The sequence below is a fragment of the Vulpes vulpes genome, chromosome 6 (assembly GCF_048418805.1).
Source record: "Vulpes vulpes isolate BD-2025 chromosome 6, VulVul3, whole genome shotgun sequence".
Taxonomy (NCBI): Eukaryota; Metazoa; Chordata; class Mammalia; order Carnivora; family Canidae; genus Vulpes; species Vulpes vulpes.
The window spans coordinates 50,108,889-50,127,371 of record NC_132785.1 but is presented as its reverse complement, the minus strand read 5'-3'; the positions used below and the strand labels follow the sequence as shown (position 1 = coordinate 50,127,371).

Genomic DNA, 18,483 nt, shown 5'->3' with positions numbered 1-18,483 from the left:
ATTATCTTTCAATTCTTACAATATTTTAAAACCTCAAACCCTTATTACCTAATTGAAAACTTAATAATGGGTAAGTGAATTATAAATCTACAACCAGGAAAGGAAGGAAGCAAGGGGGAAAAAAAAACCCCAGATAATTGCATATGTTAGGTAAAAATCACTAAAAAATTGATTCTCTATTTTATCAGGAAGCCAGAGGAGGAAAGAAAATACAACATGAGTGTGATTCAAGTGAATATAACTTTCCATTACACAACTCTGGCTAACAATAAAGCCAGGGCAGGCTCTGTGGCCAATGTCGCTGATACATTCTACCAAGGATCAGCTCCCAGGGGTGACCATACACTGACTCCACACACCCAAAGTCATCTCCCCCGAAGTGAACACAACATGCTTTAAAACCTTTCAAGCTAAAGTCTTTTCATCAGTGTTATCGTTGGCCACAGCGAAGGAGTTCCTTTTACTGAGTCTTCCACCTCCACTTGAATCTCAAGAGAGGCACTAGAAGCTTTAAGTAGAAACCAGAAAGTGAAAGGGTCTTGTCTGACCACATGCAATCCACGTAGGATCAGTGTTTGAAAAAAATGTCAGGAATCATTCAATTCAACACTGCCATTTCTCAGAAGAAAAAACTGAGTCAAAAGTTGAAGCATTTGTACAGAGACTTGGGCCACCTGTATACTTACTTGGCAGTGGTGCTGAGACCAAAATCCTGAGTCCGGCCACCTCATTCAAAGCTGGCTCCACTGCACCATGCCAAGCACTGACATTTCAGTGATAGCTGAAGGAGCCAAAGGAACCATTTTTCCCTAGCCAAAATGACTGAACAGAGGAGCTGCCATAACTTCTACAATGTTAAGAATGGCCCACTTTCTATAAAATCAAAATAAGATATTACATGTACATATAGTTTAAAAAGGTAAATTTAGAGTTGCTGGAATTTACACAATCTCAATTTCTCTCTTCCCACTCATCTCAAATTCCCTTCAATCTACCTCGAACCACCACTTCCACACAACATTCATGAATACTGCCCTCATCAAGGTCTCCTAGAACCTCCATATTGTTAAATTCAATGGTCAATAGGCACTCTTCAAATGTGATGTATTTCAGTTGAATATTTATGCCTCCTTGAACCCTTTCTGCACTTGGCTCTCTGAACTATTTTTCCCATCTATCTCCTCTGCTGTTCCTTCTCAGCCTTCCTTGCTGGATCTGCCTCACCTTCCCAATCTGTTACTGTGGAGTGTCACGGGGCTCAGGCCTAGGACTTTTAGGCCTAACAGTATTCTGGCTTCCCCTTATTCCCCCCTTATAGTTGTTTACAATACTGAAATTACAGGGGGCACCTGGGTGGCCTAGTGGTTGAGCATCTGCCTTGGGCTCAACTCATGATCCCAGGGTCCTGGTATCGAATCCTGCATCGGGCTCCGCTGGGAGCCTGCTTCTCCCTCTGCCTATGTCTCTCTCTCTCTCTCTCTCTCTCTCATGAATAAATATATAAAATCTTCAAAAAAACAAAACATTGTGATCACAATGCCCTTGTTACTACATACAGTACAAGTTCTTCTTTGCTGAAGACTCTGCAATGACTTCCCCATTTCACTCAGTGAAAGCCAAAGTCCTTATCCACACTAACTCCTGCTCTACCACTGCATAGCTTGCTTACTCCTCTTGTTACATTGGCCTCCTTGCTAATTGTCAAAGAAGCCGGGCATACTTTGACCTCAGGGGTTTTGGGTTTGTTTATTTGTTTTAAGATTTTATTTTTAAGTAATTTCTACACTTAACATGAGGCTCAAACTTATTAACCCTGAGATCAAGAGTTGCACACTCTATTGACTGAGCCAGCCAGGCACCCTGACCTCAGGGGCTTTGCATTTGGTGTCTCCTCTGATGGGAAGGTTCTTCTTCTGATACTCATGTGATTTGCTCCCTTCCTCCATTAGGTCTCAGCTTTAAAGTCAACCTTCTCAAAAAAAAAAAATAATAATAATAATAATAATAATTTTTAAAAATTTTTTATAATAAAGTCAATCTTCTCATCCTGCTCATCCTTCCTGTCTTATACTACCCTGTGATCCAAATTAAAATTCTAACTACCCCACCATCCACCTCTAGGAAATTTATAGCCCTTCTTGTTTTATCACCAAAATTTTTATCATCATTATCATTATAATATCACAGTTTATTGACCTGTTTTGTCTATTTACCATCTGCTTAAATGTATGCTCAATGGGGGTAGGATTTTTTTTTAATAATTTTGATCCCTGCTATTTTTTTTAAAGATTTTATTCATTCATTCATGAGAGACACAGAGAGAGAGAGAGAGAGAGGCAGAAACATAGACAGAGGGAGAAGCAGGCTCCCTGCAGGGTGCTTGATGTGGGACTCAATCACAGGACTGCAGGACCAAGCCCCAAGCCAAAGGGAGACGCTCAACAGCTGAGCCACCCAGAAGTCCCTGTTCCCTGCTAACTTATCTAAATTTTCTAACTCAACTCTTGCAATGACCAATTGAGGATATTATAAGAAATGTGATTATATTTAATATATGTATATGATTCTGTTACTTAAAACGGAATGGAAGAACACATTCTTAATGCAAGAAGAAAATTTTCTTATCAATTGCTAATATTGATGTTGAAACACTCAAGGCATTTCAGTTAGTAAAAAATAAAACAAGCATGCATCATGGCCATTACCATTGAAATGGAATTTTAAAAAAGAAAATTAGGCAAGGATAGATAAAATTAAATGGTCATGTTAAGTATTTTATATCTCATTTGACATTGACAAAAACTCTTTTAAGACCTACTATTATCTCCACATTACAGATGAGAAAATGGAGTTCAAAACAGATTAAATAATTTATACTAAGATAATAGCTAGGGACTGGCAGAACCAGGGGAAATCCAAGTCTCTGGCACAAAAACTTTTGCTCTTAAACATGAAACTATACTGGAAGTTCTAACGGAAAGGAAGGCATGGAAGACTAAATTAAGTGGTGGTCACTTTAGTTGATTACTCAAACATCTATTTCACACCAGAAAATTAGTCCAAGACAATCATAATAACTCAGTTCCCTTTGCAGTGACTGGCTCAGGAATGGGCAGGAGTTTTGCTTCTGGTCAATAAGAACCGAGAAGTAGCTGGTTGGGGAATAGCTGGGAAAGCTGTCCTTACTTAGAGACAGACATAACCCTCAGAACCTTATCTAGATTTGATTCCTGAAACTTCTACAGCTATCCTGTTACCAAAGCCTTATGAAAAAGTCACAGAAAGAAGAAAGCAAGCCTAAAAGAACGTGGCATCAGCAGATGAACATACTGAGCTCTGTCTTTTCTCTCCTCTGACCATCCTGCTCACTATGAAGGGAGAACCAGTGTCAGTCTGAAGCGGAGTTTCTGTTACCTGTACCCAAAATCATCTCAAATGATTCAGACAGTTACAGGATTGTCCCTCTTAAGATCAAGTACAAAGGTATTATAATAGATGTTTTAAGTTTAGGAAGAAGAATTATTACAAAAGAAATACAAATAATAAGGTAATCAAACTCATGACAGCAACAAATGGTGGTTGCCCAAGGGCTTGAGGGGAGAAGAAACAAGGCATTCAATTAGGGTGGAATTTCAGTTCTACAAGATGAAAACTTTCTAGAGATCTGTCTATGCATATAGTTAACACATATGTATTGTATACTTAAAAATGATTAAGATGGTAAATTCTGATTTTTTTTACAATTTAAAAAAGATACACAAATATAATTAGCTTCTCTTTACCAAATCAATCATCATTTTTAAAATGAGAAAAATATCTCATCCATAATATAATAACTTAAGAATAATGACACAAAAACATAAACTAAGAATAACAAGAAATTAACCCTTATAATAAAAAATTATAAAGCTTTAATGAGGGAATCAAAGAGACTCTGATGAATACAAAGCCATATATTTTAGGTAAAACTTTAACATATGATGTTTATCCTACCCAAACTTACTATAATTTTAAGGTAATTTCAATATCAAAGTGCCTTCAAAGCTCAACTAGAAGAATGATCAACAAATTTTAGGAGAAGAACATAATAAATTATTAACATAAGAATAGAAGGACAAAAAAAAAAAGAATAGAGGGACAAATGAAAATAAAGAGAAAAATTTAGAAATCAGACCATAATATATCTTAAGAATTTTGCATAGGATCAAGGTAACATTTATAATTAATAAGGAAAGGACAGACGTGTGAATACATGGAACTAATTCTAATAAAACAAAGAAAAAAAGACAAACCACAAAATGGACTCTTAACTACAGAGAACAAACCAGTGGTTACGGAGGTGATGGGGATGAAAAGCACACTTAACATTATGAGCACTGAGGAATGTATGGAAATGTTGAATTATTATATTGCACATTTGAAACATATAACAATATATGTTAACTATACAGGAATTAAAATTTAAAACAATGTAACTGATTCTACTGGTTAACTATATGAAAAAGTAAAATTTGATCTCAACTTCATTTCAGCCTACAAAATAAATTTGAAATATGAAATACCAGTGTAATAAACTACAAAAGAAAGGAAATAGAATACAATAAGTGATATATTGATATAATCCTAGGTCCTTTTAAGAAAAGAAGCAAACTAAAAAACCACAAAGAAAAAGAATGATCTAAGTAACATTAAAAACACACCCTACTGGTATCCCATTTGCTGGACTGTAAGACAAGACATCTCAGTTATTTCAATGAAGAGAATTAGACCCCAAATTCTACTTTCTTGTCATATAATAGTTACCTGATATAAACAAAAAAGGCATTTCTCATTCTTTATGGATTTTGCTTAAGGTATTTCCTTAGTTTTATACCACAATATAGAATTCATTTTTTATTTCTTTATAACAAATTGGGTAAAAGAATTTTGGTACTGAAACATAATTACATAGGATCAATTACTCTAATAAAAACTTTATGAAACAGTACAGAATACACATGATTCCCATTTACTGGTAAACTTAAGCTTAAAGTAACATACATAAAGTCACATTACCTTTTTTTTTGTTAAGATTTTATTTAGTGATTCATGAGAGACACAGAGACATAAGCAGAGGGAGAAGCAGACTCCTTGCAGGAAGCCCAATGTGGCACTTGATCCCAGGACTCAGGGATCACGAGCTGAGCCCAATGCAGACCCTCAACCACTGAGCCACCCAAGCATTCCTAAGGTCACATTACTAATAAGTTGTATAGTTATTACTAAATACCAGACTTCTAAGTTCTAGTTTTTTCCACTAAAGCAGAATGTATTTATGTAACATATGCATACCTAATGAAATGGTGGGGGGTGGAGGTTGTGCATGCAGGAATCACACAGGTGAAAGAAAAAAGGAAAGAGGAAGGAAAGGGAAGGGAGGGGAGGCGGGAGGAGCGGGGAGAGAGAAGGCATGGGTGCATAAGCATACACTCACTGCTGTTAACTGAATATTAGTGTCCTCACTCCAAAAACTTCTATGTTGAAGTCTAACACATATTGTGATGGTATTTGGAGGAGGGGGCTTCTGAAGATATTAGGTCATGAGAATAGAGCACTCATGAATGGGATTATGCCTTTATAAGAGGAGGCCAGAGAGCTAGCTTGCCTGCTTTCTACCATATGAAGGTATAAAAAGTAGTTTTTCAGCCACTTAGAAGAGAGCCTTCACCAGAACCCAGCCATGGCTGCACCCTGATTTCAGGCTTCCAGCCTCCAAGGCCGTGACAAATAAATGTTTGTTATCTAAGCCACTCAGTCTATGGTAATTTGTGAGAGTGGCTCATACTGAGACACTCATGTATATTTGTCTTGCTATCGTTGGACATATAAAGGCATACTACTTTGAGAAATAGGTTGGAATATTTTATAAAGAAAAGGCTGCCAAATCACAATGAAGAAACCCACTTATAACCTACACATAAGTGAACTCGAAATGAATTAAAGAGTTAGATATTCCTGATTTTCCCAATAGTTCACATGTAAGTATTTAGGAATTTTTTTTTAAAGATTTCTTTATTTGAGAAAGAAAAAGAGATATCAGGAGCAGAGAGAAGGAGGAGAGAATCCTTGAGCAGACTCCCCACTGAAGGCAGAGCCCAACATGGGGCTTGATCCCAGGACCCCAAAAATCATGACCCCAGCCGAAATCTACTTGGCCACTCGATCAACTAAGCCACCCAGGTGCCCCATAAATGTTTAGGAATTTGATGAACACATTCTCTGGGAAATGGTGAAAAGTACAAAGAAAGAAAGAAAATGAAACAAGCAAAAAGAAGCCAAGAAGATTTGATTAATTTACTATATATCTGCAGAAAGAAAAAAAAAAAAACTTTTGTAAAATCCATGGAATCAACGTTTACTTTGAAACACCTTAAAACAGCTTTAATACATAAAAACAGAGAGCACTTCCCACATCCACCTCAATGTAGCTTAGCCTTGAAGACTGACATCTAAATAGGAGTCCAGGGCTTAACTCTGAGCCACACCCTCTGACAACTTCTTATAATATACAAGGTAAGTGAATGCAAAACAGCCCTCTAGTAAGGAGGAGATTTGATCACCAGCCATTCTACCACCAGGAAAGTTGGTGCAGCTCTCTCTAGAACTAATCATTACATGATAAATTAGACAGCTTAACAAAGAGTAATTATGGAATTAGGAAATGTAAGTGATAAAGCTTAAGAAAGGCTAGAAGACTACTTACTTAGGTATCAGATCTAACAAAAGGTGCAGAAATAACAGTGGGGATGGTAGACACACAGAAATTTAGAGAAAGCACATGGTGTTCTCACTAGCACCTAAGAAGCTTAGGATGGCAGAGGTGGACCCCAACCAGAGTAAAGGACCAATAGGGCCTCACTCAGAAAAGTGAATCCTGACCTGTGAACAGCATTTGGTTCTACAGGCATCTTGAGCAAAACTAAATGAAATATTACTGAAAAGGACTGAATTGTTTCCTTCAAAATTTTTCCTCTCATCATCATCTGTTAGTGCAACAAATTATTGTCCACAATGCTGACAAAATCACTTTAGCTTCAAATAACATGAAGTGATTGTCTGATACAACTTTCAAGGATTCACTCCTGTCAATATAAGTGTTTTAGAATAATTATTATGTACTTATGTAAAAACTTAAATTCTGTTTACCAAATTTATTTATGGTCATCCAAAGAAAAATCACTATTGTTTCTGATGTTAACTTTTTTGCCCTTAAAATGCACTATCTTCTTACTATCCAAATACTATGAGTACATATTGTCAGTGTCTTTTTCCAAGTCATAAATGATGAAAGAGCAAAATCCATAGAGATACTGGGAAAATAAGATCGGCAGCCAAAACAAGCCACACAAAGGAAGGGCTGTGGGCTACTGGATTTGAAAGCATAAACATTACATGAGCACACCCATGACTGAGCAATGTGCAGCCACACCTGGAGGCTGACTCTTAGACTCCAACCCCCAACCAATAATGAAAACAGGCCTCCTAAGCCAAAATGTAAAGATTCAATCACCTAACATCAGCTTTGATGTCAGAGACCCTTTCAAGCAAACAAGCAAAAATAACTCAGATTCACTTTGCCTAAGCAAGATCATACTCTGTCAAATAAATCAATATATTTTGCTTGATATTACAGATCTCTGTTGTCATGGCTAGTACCTATTTCACAATAAGCTGGCTTACACATAAATAAGTTTCAGAGAAAATAAACTCACCAAATCTAAATCATTGTTATATAGGTAAGACATGCACAATTATCTATATAACTGAACTTCTGGCCTATATATTTCATTAAATAATTTTTTCCAACTTTTAAAGGGTAATTAGGGCCACCTGGGTGGCACAGTCAGTTAAGCATAGGACTCTTAGTTTCAGCTCACGTTGTGATGTCAAGGTCATGAGATTAAGCCCCATATCAAGTTCCAAGATGGGCTCTGCACTCAGTGAAGAGTCTGCTTGAGATTCACCCTCCTCTTCCTCTCCTTCTCCCTCTCCCTCTGCCCCTCCTGCTCATGTGTCCTCTCTAGGATAAATAAATAAATAAATCTTTTTAAATTTTAAAAAGAAAGGGGGTAATGAATTCAACAGTAATGTATAGAGGAGGAGGATTCTGGGATGATGGTAGACTATGAAGTTCCAGGAATCTGTCTCCCCACCTAGATGACAATTACATTGGCAGGATATCTCTGATAACTAGTTTAGAACTCCAGTCCAGTCAAAGGCTCACAAATTTCAGGGGAAAAGTTGGATGACAAACTGCAACCAATTTTCATCAACTTCAGGACTGACTCCAGTAGCAGCTACTCATCCCCCTCATCCCCAGTCAGCAGCAGGAAACTGTGCAAGTGTTCCTGGAGCAGCTTACACACAGTTTGTGGAAGCCAGGGTGGGCAAAAGAAGGACAGTGTCCCTCCAAATACTGGGGATCTGTGCTATGATAACTGACTGCTCTTCTGATCACAGAGGTCCAGAAAAAAAGGTGGGTAGACATTGTTACTGCACCTCCTCCCAATGTGAGCCCTGCTTCTCTGGCTAAAGTGAGTTCCAGGGGACTTAAAGGGTAAGTACCTCCTTTTTCCTCCATTTGTTGCTTTTTTCACTTTCAAGAGCCAGACACTAAAGACTATTACATTCAAAAATGACCACATTTATGAGGAAAATTGGACAGCGACCACACATGTGCAGAAGAATGCTCAGAAAATACCTGAGAAGACCTTAGATATACATCTCAGGCTGATTCTTGACACAGAGACAGCCCTCAACAAATAAACAGAAATAACAACAACATCATAAGAGTAAACTTTAGGGAAGGAGGAGAATCTGATTTCCAAAGTTATTACATTATTAGATTCAAATGTCCAGCGTTCAACAACAAAAAATCACAAATCATAGACAAAAAGAGAAAAGCATGGCCTTCTCAAAGAAAAAAAATTAGCAGAATATGACCATGAAAAAGACCTAAAGGCAGATATGGTAGACAAAGACATTAAAACAACTCTCTTAAAGATGCTCAAAAAACTAAAGGAAGATGTGGAGATAGTCAAGAAAACAATATGTAAACAAATGAAAATATTAATAAAGAGATTAAAAACCCACAAGGAAATTGAAAAATTCAAGAGCTGAACAGCATAACAATTGACATGAAAAACTCAGGATTGAAAAGCAGATTTGAGCATGCAGAAGAATCAGCCAATTTGAAGACAAGAGAAATTCTCAAGCATAAATAAGAGGAAGATTGAAGAAATATGAACAGAACCTAAGGGTCCTTTGTGATACCATCAAGATGACTAATGTACATGTCATGGGAGTCCCAGAAGGAGAGAGAGGAGAGGGTAGAGAAAATATATGAATAATGAATGGCTGGAAACTTCCCAAATTTGGTGATAGGTATGAATATAAACATTTTAGAAGCTTGAGACACCTGGGTGGTGCAGTAGTTAAGTGGCCAACTCTTGGTTTCAGCTCAGGTCATGTCAGGGTCTTGAGATCAAGCCCTGTGTCAGGCTCTGTGCTCAGCACAGTCGGCTTCATATTCTCTCTCCCTCTGCCATTCCCACTCATGTTCATTCTCTCTCTCTCTCTCTCTCATATAAATAAATAAATCTTAAAACAAAAATTCAAGAAGCTCAATGGACTCCAAGTCAGATGAACTCATACACTCACACCAAGACATATTATAATCAAATTTTCAAAAGCCAAAGATAAAGAGAAAATCTTGAAAGTAGCAAGAAAGAAGCTAATCATCACATAGAAGGGATTCTCAATAGATAGCTAGATTTTCATCAGAAACTGTGGGGGCCAGAGGCTGATATATTCAAAGTGCTAAAAGGAAAAAAAGAAACCAAAAATAAACTGTTAACCAAGAATCCTAAAACCAACAAAACTGGATCAAGACAAAAAAAACTGGAAATTAAGACATTACCAGGGAAACAAAAGCTGAGGCAGTCTGTGACCACTAGACCTGCCGTACGATAAATGGTAAAGGCAATAAATAGTCTTGCAAGGTTGAAATGAAAGGACACTAGACAGTACCCAGGAAGTCACATGAATAAATAAGTTCTTCAGTAAAGGTAAACACACAAGCAATTATAAAAGCTAGTATTATTTTAACTTTGGTTTCAAACTCCACATTTTGTTTTCTATATAGCTTAAGAAACTAATACATTAAAAGTAATTACTGGTTTATGGTTTGGGGCACAGAATGTATAAAGATGTAATTCTGTGACATCAACATCAACCTAGGGAACCAATGATCTTCTTCCTGTCTTTATACTTTTGCCTTTACTAGAAACTTCAAATAAAATTATAGATTACTAGTCTTCTTGAACTGGTTTCTCTCTCTTAGCGTGACTTATATTTGAAATTTTTTATGGTGATGCATGTATCAGTACTTCTTCCTATTTTACTGCTAAATAGTATTCCATTATATGGATAAATCACAGTTATTTATCCACTTACCACCTAATGTACATTTTAGTTGGTGTGTATTAGTGTAGCATTGTGATTTTAATTTTTTTTTTTATGATAGTTACAGAGAGAGAGAGAGAGAGAGAGAGAGAGAGAGAGGCAGAGACATAGGCAGAGGGAGAAGCAGGCTCCATGCACCGGGAGCCTGATGTGGGATTCGATCCCGGGTCTCCAGGATCCCGCCCTGGGCCAAAGGCAAGCGCCAAACCACTGGGCCACCCAGGGATCCCCCATTGTGATTTTAATTTGCATTTCCCTAGTGACTGATGATGCTGAACAACATTTTCCTGAACTTGTTATTCATAGAACTTCTTTAATAAATTCAATAGAGGAAAAAATAAAACAAGATGAAATCAGAGAGGGAGACAAACCATAAGAGACTCTTAACTGCAGGAAACAAACTGAGGGTTGCTGGAGGGAGTAGATGGGGGGTGGGGTAACTGGGTTATGGGCACTAAGGAGGGCACGTGATGTGATGAGCGTTGAATGATAGAAGACTGATGAATCTGATGAATCGCGGACCTCTACCTCTATGTAAGGTGTGTGTGTGTACACACACACACACATACACACTTAGAAGGGAATACAACAAAATGTGAAAAAAGTGTTTACTGAAGAGTTTGTAGGATTACAGATAATTTTTATTCTTTTCCTTTTAAAAAATATTTATTTATTTGAGAGACAGAGAACAGTAGAGAGACAGGGCAAGCACAAGTGGGGGCAGAGGGAAAGGGAGAAGCAGGTTCCTCACCTAGCAGGAATCTGGATGTGGGGCTCCATCCCAGGACCCTGGGATCACAACTTGAGCCAAAGGCAAAGGCTTAACCAACTGAGCCACCCAAGGCCCCTATTCTTTTCCTTTTCAAACCTTTTTCCAGATTCTTACCAATGGCAAGTCAGCACTCTCTGAAAACAACTTGAATACATTTCTTAAAGATCAAACCAGTTCATCATTAGCTATCCTCAGGACTTCAGAAATGATCAAGGTCTAAATAACATCTGAACACAATCAGGATATGAATCCTGTATTTATCAAAAAAATAAAAAATAAAACAAGGTATGATTCCGGTTTTAAAACAAAAGCTAGGGACAGCCCCAGTGGTTTAGCGCCGCCTTCAGTCTAGTCCTTGATCCTGGAGACCCGGGATCGAGTCCCATGTCAGGCTCCCTGCATGGAGCCTGCTTCTGTCTCTGCCTCTCTCTCTTTCTCTTTCTCTCTCTCTCTCTTCCCGTGTGTGTGTGTGTGTGTGTGTGTGTGTGTGTGTGATTCTCTCATGAATAAATAAAATCTTAAAAAAAAAAGAACCTATGAGGTATCTATTTAAAAAAATAAATAAATAAAACAAAAGCTAGACACACAGATACCTCCAAAACATCCCTGTACCAACAGAGCTTGATGGAAACAAACTATAATGATGGAAGGTTCTTTTCTACTGCTGAATTCAGTAACCACTAACCACAGTACCATGGAAAATATGGCCAGTGAGTACTTAAAGTGGCACTGCAACATGACTGAGAAACTGAAATTTTAATCTAATTTTAATTCAAGTAGGTACACATGGCCAGCGGCTACCACACTGGTTAGCAGAACTTTGGGGGGAAAAAGTCAACCAGATTCATGGCTCTATTGCCCATTTTTCTCCTCCTTCCAGTCACTCAGTAATTTACTGGTATTCAATAACCTGTCATCTCTCTCTGGACATCAAATCATAACTTAAAAAAAGATCATACGTTATTCCACTAATGGGTATTTACCCAAGGGAAATGAACACACTAACTCAAAAAGATGTATGAATCCCTGTATTTATGGAATCATTATTTACAACGGCCATTTTCTTCATTATATACATATAGAGAGGGGGAAAGAGAATATTACTCAGCCATAAGAAAGAATGAGATCTTGCCATCTGCAAGAACATGGATGGACCTATTAGGGATTATGCTAAGTAAAATAAGTCCGAGAAAGACAAATCCATTGTCATATGATTTCACTTATATATGGATCTAAAAACCAAAACAAACAAAGCAGAAACAAACCCATAAACGTAGAGAGCAGACAGTTGCCACAGGGCAGGGGTTGATGGGGTGGGTGGTGTGGCTAGGCAAAATGGATGAAGGGGAGGAGGAGGTATAGGCTTCCAGTCATGGAATGGACAAGTCCATATGAATTATACAGCATATAAATTATAGTCATTGGTACTGTAATAGTGTTATATAATGGCAGATGTTAACTATGCTTATGGTGAGCAAAAGAGCTGTCTGTCAAATTACTATGTTGTACATCAGAAACTAATGTAAAATTGTGTGTCAACTATACTTTAATAAAAAAAAAAGGGAAAAAATCATACATTAAGGTTCCTGTATGTTCTCTTGAGAATGAGAACAAATGAAGAGTACCAGTGACTAAGATTTCCTGACTAAAATCAGTTAGCCATTAAGATATAGCCCAAACCCAATTTACTTTTACTCTACCTAATTCTTCAGGGGTAATCTGAGTTTCTGATCTGTGTTTAGTCACCTGCCATCTTTTTTTCATCTTTGTTCTTCCTCTTGTGGAAAAGCAAAAAGAGTGGAAACGAAGTTGAAGTGACACAATTTTATCAACAACATCATTCTAGTACGTAATAGACTCTACTTGCTAAAGCACGATTACACTAGCAAGGACACAGACATTCATAAAAAGTTATCCCGTCATGTAGAGGCATTAATGTCATGATGATTTTGCTTTTGTTTGTCCTGGTATAAAGCATGTTTTTTCTTTCACTAGTGTTACTAGGAAGCTCAAAAGTATACTTAGGGCTCACAAGTAACTAACTCAACCTGGTGTTAGTTCCTTCTGGAATCTCATGAGTTTCATATATATATTATGTATATTATATATATATATATGTATATTTTTACTGCTCAGATTCAATCCTAATTTTTTGTAAGGTAACACTTTTTAAAACTTTGTTGGAAATTAACAAAGCTATAAAATAGAAACAATAAATAAAAATTACTTAAACAAATACTCCATAAGGTTTCAGAGTATCTTCTTACCTCTAATAATGTCCAAATTAGAGAGGCCAAGATCCTTTTTGTTTGAATTTAAAAAAATCATTTGAACAAAATAGAAACAATACCATTTTTAAACAGTGCAATTGTATTATACTTCTTCAAACACAAGATTTAAACTAAGATCAGTCACTAAGTCAGATCTTTTATTAGTTATTTCCTATGCTGACTCGATTATTAGTATTTTTCTCTCATTTATACTGTTTTAGATGATCTAACATACCTTGAATTTTCATGTTCTTGAAAATGTTGTGCTCTTAATTGGAATGCCACAAACAATGATGATGCTATTGCCAATAACTGGTTTCTCTCATTCTCTGTTAACTTGTGTCCTAAGGGAAATCAATCAATTGATCAATCAATCAATCATATACATCATGTTAACATCTAGCACTTCAATCTTTTAGAACTATTTAGTCAGGCAAATCATATTTTATCAAACCTTTATTACAGAGCTAGTATTATACCAGGCACTGGGGCATGCAGTGGGGAGAGGGGTGGGAGCAAGATTGCTCAAATAAGACCAAAAAATCCAAGTGAAATCTATCAACTAGCTCTGGAAATTCAGAATAGATCTCTCAATAGCCTGATTAAACCTCTACTAGAGGCTCTGAGAAGTTCCTGATTTCCCCAACACTTTAGTGATAAAAACATCTCATATGATTCCATGGTTACTCTATATGGGGATTACAAAAATTTGGTCTATCTTCTCAAAATATACAGTCTACACAAGCAATTCTCAAAGTGTGGCCTGGGGACTATGGGGAGTCTCCAAGAACTTTTGGGGCCTGCCCAGTCAAAACTACTTTCATAATCAAGCCCCATACTGAGCTCTGCACTGGGCATGGAGCCTGCTTAAGATTCTCTCTCTCTCCCTTTCCCTCCGCCCCTCCAACTCCCTTATCCCTCCAGCTTGCATGCACATGCTCTCTCTTAAAAAAAAGAAAAAGAAAAAAGGGAGCAAAACCTCCTTTCCTAATTATACTAAGATTTATTTGTTTTCCCCTCATTTTTTTCAGGTATATACTGATTCAAAAGATCTATGTATGATGACATCACTGCTCTGATGTCAACATATAATGGATCTATTTTGGGGACTTTAAAAATGAAGTAATAAATATTTTTAAAGCTCATAAGTTTTAATTTATAGAATGGCAACTATCTATGGATATAACACAAAAGCTCTTTGGAGCACAAAGAGGACCAGTAAAATGATCTCAAACTTTACTGTGCATCAGATCACCTGCATTAAAGCAGAGAACCCTGTGCTCTACCTGCAGAAACAGACCGGTCATATGTCTGGGGTGCAGCCCAAGAACTTGTATTTCTAACAAGCTTCAGAGTGGTGCTGATGCTGCATGTCTACAGAGCTCACTTTGAATAGAACTATTTTAGAGACATTTATCAAACTGTGTAATACAAACCACTTACATAGTCCATGAAACCCTTTTAGTAGGTCATGATCAGAAAGACAAATTGTGTGAACATTTTGAACACCAAATCTTTTTTGTGTGTACACTAAATCATGCTGCAGAATAGATTTCTTACAGTGGTTCAGTCATTTCTCTGGACACATTTACACATCATATGTCAGCAGCAGAGAAAAAGACAATGCATTATGAGAATCCTTTCAACTGTAAGACACAGAATCAGTGTTTCATTTGATCTAATAAACTGCTAGCTGTACTAATAGTGAGGAAGGAAGTTCCCAAATAAGAGTCACCACCATTTATCACATCTCACAGAGAAATAGACATAATGCATATTAATTTCTTTTTTAAAGATTTTATTTGAGAGAGAAAGAGCAAGCAAGCAAGCAAGCAGGATTGGCAGGGGAAAGAGGCAGAGGGAGAGGGAGAGAATCCCTAAAAGACTCTGCGCTGAGCATGGGGCCCAATGTGAGCCTCAATCTCACAACCTGGGGATCACAACCTGAGCCAAAATCAAGAGTTGGGCGCTTAAGCCACTGAACCACTCAGGCACCATAGCAATTTTAATCCTTTTATTGATACTGGAAAGGATTTACAAATTTTACCAATGACTAATTCCCAGTAAATTTCCATCTGACTGCAGAAGACTCATCTACTTCTACAATTTATATCTGTTTCTAGAACCTGTTTAAGTCTCTCTGGCAATTTTCACAAATAAGTGGTGCAGAGATGATCTTCTTCAACTTCCATGCAGTGCAAATATCTCTTCTATGGCATGATTGACAGATGGTTATCTAGGATCTATAAAACTTCAACACTTGGAAACTGACAAACTCTTTCAAAGATTTCTAAATCATTAGATTGTTAACTTCTCATACTGAGTTAGACTGTTTGTGACTTCCACCCAACTCTTCCAAACTAGAGTAACATTAAATAATTCTAATCTAATTCTATTCTTTCTTACACTTGTATATTAACAATCTTGAAGGATAACACTGCAGTTAGATACCCTACAACTCAAAAAAGGGTTTATCTTGACCATTCTTGCGGTATCCAGCCACCTGAAAAGAGGGTATTCAGGTCTAAACTGGAAGTGTAGAAGAGATTCCACCGTGACTATTCTCATGATAATGGCTTTAACCTAAGGCTACTACTGATCACAGATCGAAGGGGCCTTGATTCCTGTTGTCCTCTTAGGACCTGACGCCCATGACATGTCTGCCCTGGCCCTGATTTTGCATTCCTTCCGAATGTTTATCACTATGCCCCCTGGTTTCTCCCTTGCTGAAATCTCTGGCCCAGCTGGTCCTGATGGCTGGTAATACATGTTCCAAATATTTTTCTAACTAGATTAGACTCAAATCCATCCTATCACTTGGACCTGAAAGCTGGTCAAATGCAGAAAGGGACACTGATTGAATCTCTGGTTTGACCTGAGGATTAGTTCATTATCTGGCTCTTTCATCAGAGGGATCAATATATGGTACGCCCTACCAACTACAAAAGTGATCCCTTTTGTGTTAGACACAGTCAACAAATACACACAAATCAGCATCTAGGGCTCAACTGGGTCAAACTAAAATGACATTAGGTCAAACTAATGACAGCGGCATTATTCGTTAACAATGAGTCTCCCAATTCTCCAAGCTAACTACCTACAGTTCCTTCAATGTTCTCCACACCATCATACCATCTCTAATAAGAGATTATGATCTTCATCATAATCACTTTCTTTTGCATGCACATAAAAATGGAAGTTTTTTTAGTTCTTTACTAACAATGGTAATGTTTACAAATTGTGAAATAATAGACATTAAAATGTAAATGGCTTTGCCTAATATCACAACCATGTTGAGGTAGTCTGTGACTAGAGGTTATATAATCATACTATGGCTCAATACAAGATATTATTAGACTATCCATATAGTCTAATATAGACTAATATAGTATATTATACAATAGTATTAATATATAAAAAACATTTTAATTTCAAAAAATATTTATATATGCTATTTTTGTAGTTTCCAAGGTATAATATAGACAGTAATTTTTTTAAATTACAAAAAGCCCAAATGCAAAATTTCAATAAGTAATTTACTACTGACATACAAAATCTAAAAAACAAACAAACAAAAAAAAACCCCACTATATTCTAGCCATTTAATGGACACTGACCAATCAATAATAGTTTAAAAAGAGGGATACCTGGATGGCTCAGTGGTTGAGTGTCTGCCTTCGGCTCAGGTCATGATCTCAGGGTTCTGGAATCAAGCCCTATATTGTACTCCCTACTCTGTGAGAAGTCTGCTTCTCCTTCTCCTTCTGCCCCACCAACCCCACACTCATTCTCATAAATACATACATAAAATCATTTTTTAAAAAATAAAAAAAAATCACTTCAATCTCTAGGTAGTGACTACACTCCTCAATTTCATTCTAATTATTTTTGTGTTTTATGTTTTACAATTAAATTTTACCTGGGATTCATTTTTCTATTTGGCATAAATTAAGGGTCTAACATTTCATAAATAGTAAGAGGAAAAATTCCCACACATACTAATTTCTGTTTATGAGCTCCCTATTCCATTACACTGATTTATTTATTCATTTTTTTCTATTTTCTGTTTTCAAGTACTTCCATTCCTATCATTTATAACACATTGTTTAGTTAGAGGGGCTCGGCAATAGATTTTAATGCACAGGTCTATTTTTCGTTCATTTTTCATAATTTTCTTGGCTATTTTCAGAAATGTACGAACTTTTTAATCACTTAATGTAGTGGACCTTTGTGAATCTGAGATGACAAAACCTGTGTATCATTTGGGGAAGGATTGGCACTCCTATAACATTAAGTCCCCAAACAATAACTGACATGTTTTTCCATATGTTCACATCTTATTTCGTTTTCCTCAACAAGATTTTACAGTTTACAGAATCATATAGGTTTTATGTCTTCCCTATTAAATTTCTCTCCACTATTTTGCAAGATACTCCAGTTAATATGAGCAGGATTGGCTTTTTTTCCATTTTCATTTTAAGCTGGCTCTCACTGACAAAAAGAAGAGACACTAACTTTGAATGCTTATCTTGTTGCAGTCACCTACCTTGCCAAATGTGTTTTTATTAAGTCTAGAAATTTTTAGTAATATTTTCTGGGTTTTCTAGGGACATAAATACATACAGAAAAAGAAAAATTTTTCTCCTCTTTTTAAAATATTCAAACCAGCTTTTTTTGGGGGGGGGTAGGTGGCTTTTTGATCTTCTAAAATAATGATTTATAATAAAGGTCATTTCACAGAATTCATTGGTTCCTGATTTTAAGTGAAATTTTTGTTTAGCATTTCATTTAAAATTATGTTATTAGTTTTCATTACATAGGCTTTTATTTTTTATTTTTTATTTTTTTCATTACGTAGGCTTTTAATCAAACTTAGCTTTTTAAAAAGATTTTTTTTTATTTATTTATTTAGAAGAGAACACAGAGAGAGGCTGAGAC

General features: G+C 36.6%; 1 protein-coding gene across 4 annotated transcripts in view; it reads right to left on the bottom strand.

The window, feature by feature from the left end:
* The window catches only part of PCCA (propionyl-CoA carboxylase subunit alpha), a 391,732-nt gene that overhangs the window by 158,391 nt on the left and 214,858 nt on the right, over positions 1–18,483 (bottom strand). For all 4 annotated transcript variants that reach the window (XR_012002039.1, XM_026003697.2, XM_026003698.2 and 1 more), the window contains one exon: positions 13,781–13,889. Coding sequence is in view for 3 of the 4 variants with exons in the window: in XM_026003697.2 (XP_025859482.1) it covers positions 13,781–13,889 (109 nt within the window). In the remaining variant the exon portion in view is untranslated. The remainder of the gene's footprint in view (positions 1–13,780; positions 13,890–18,483) is intronic.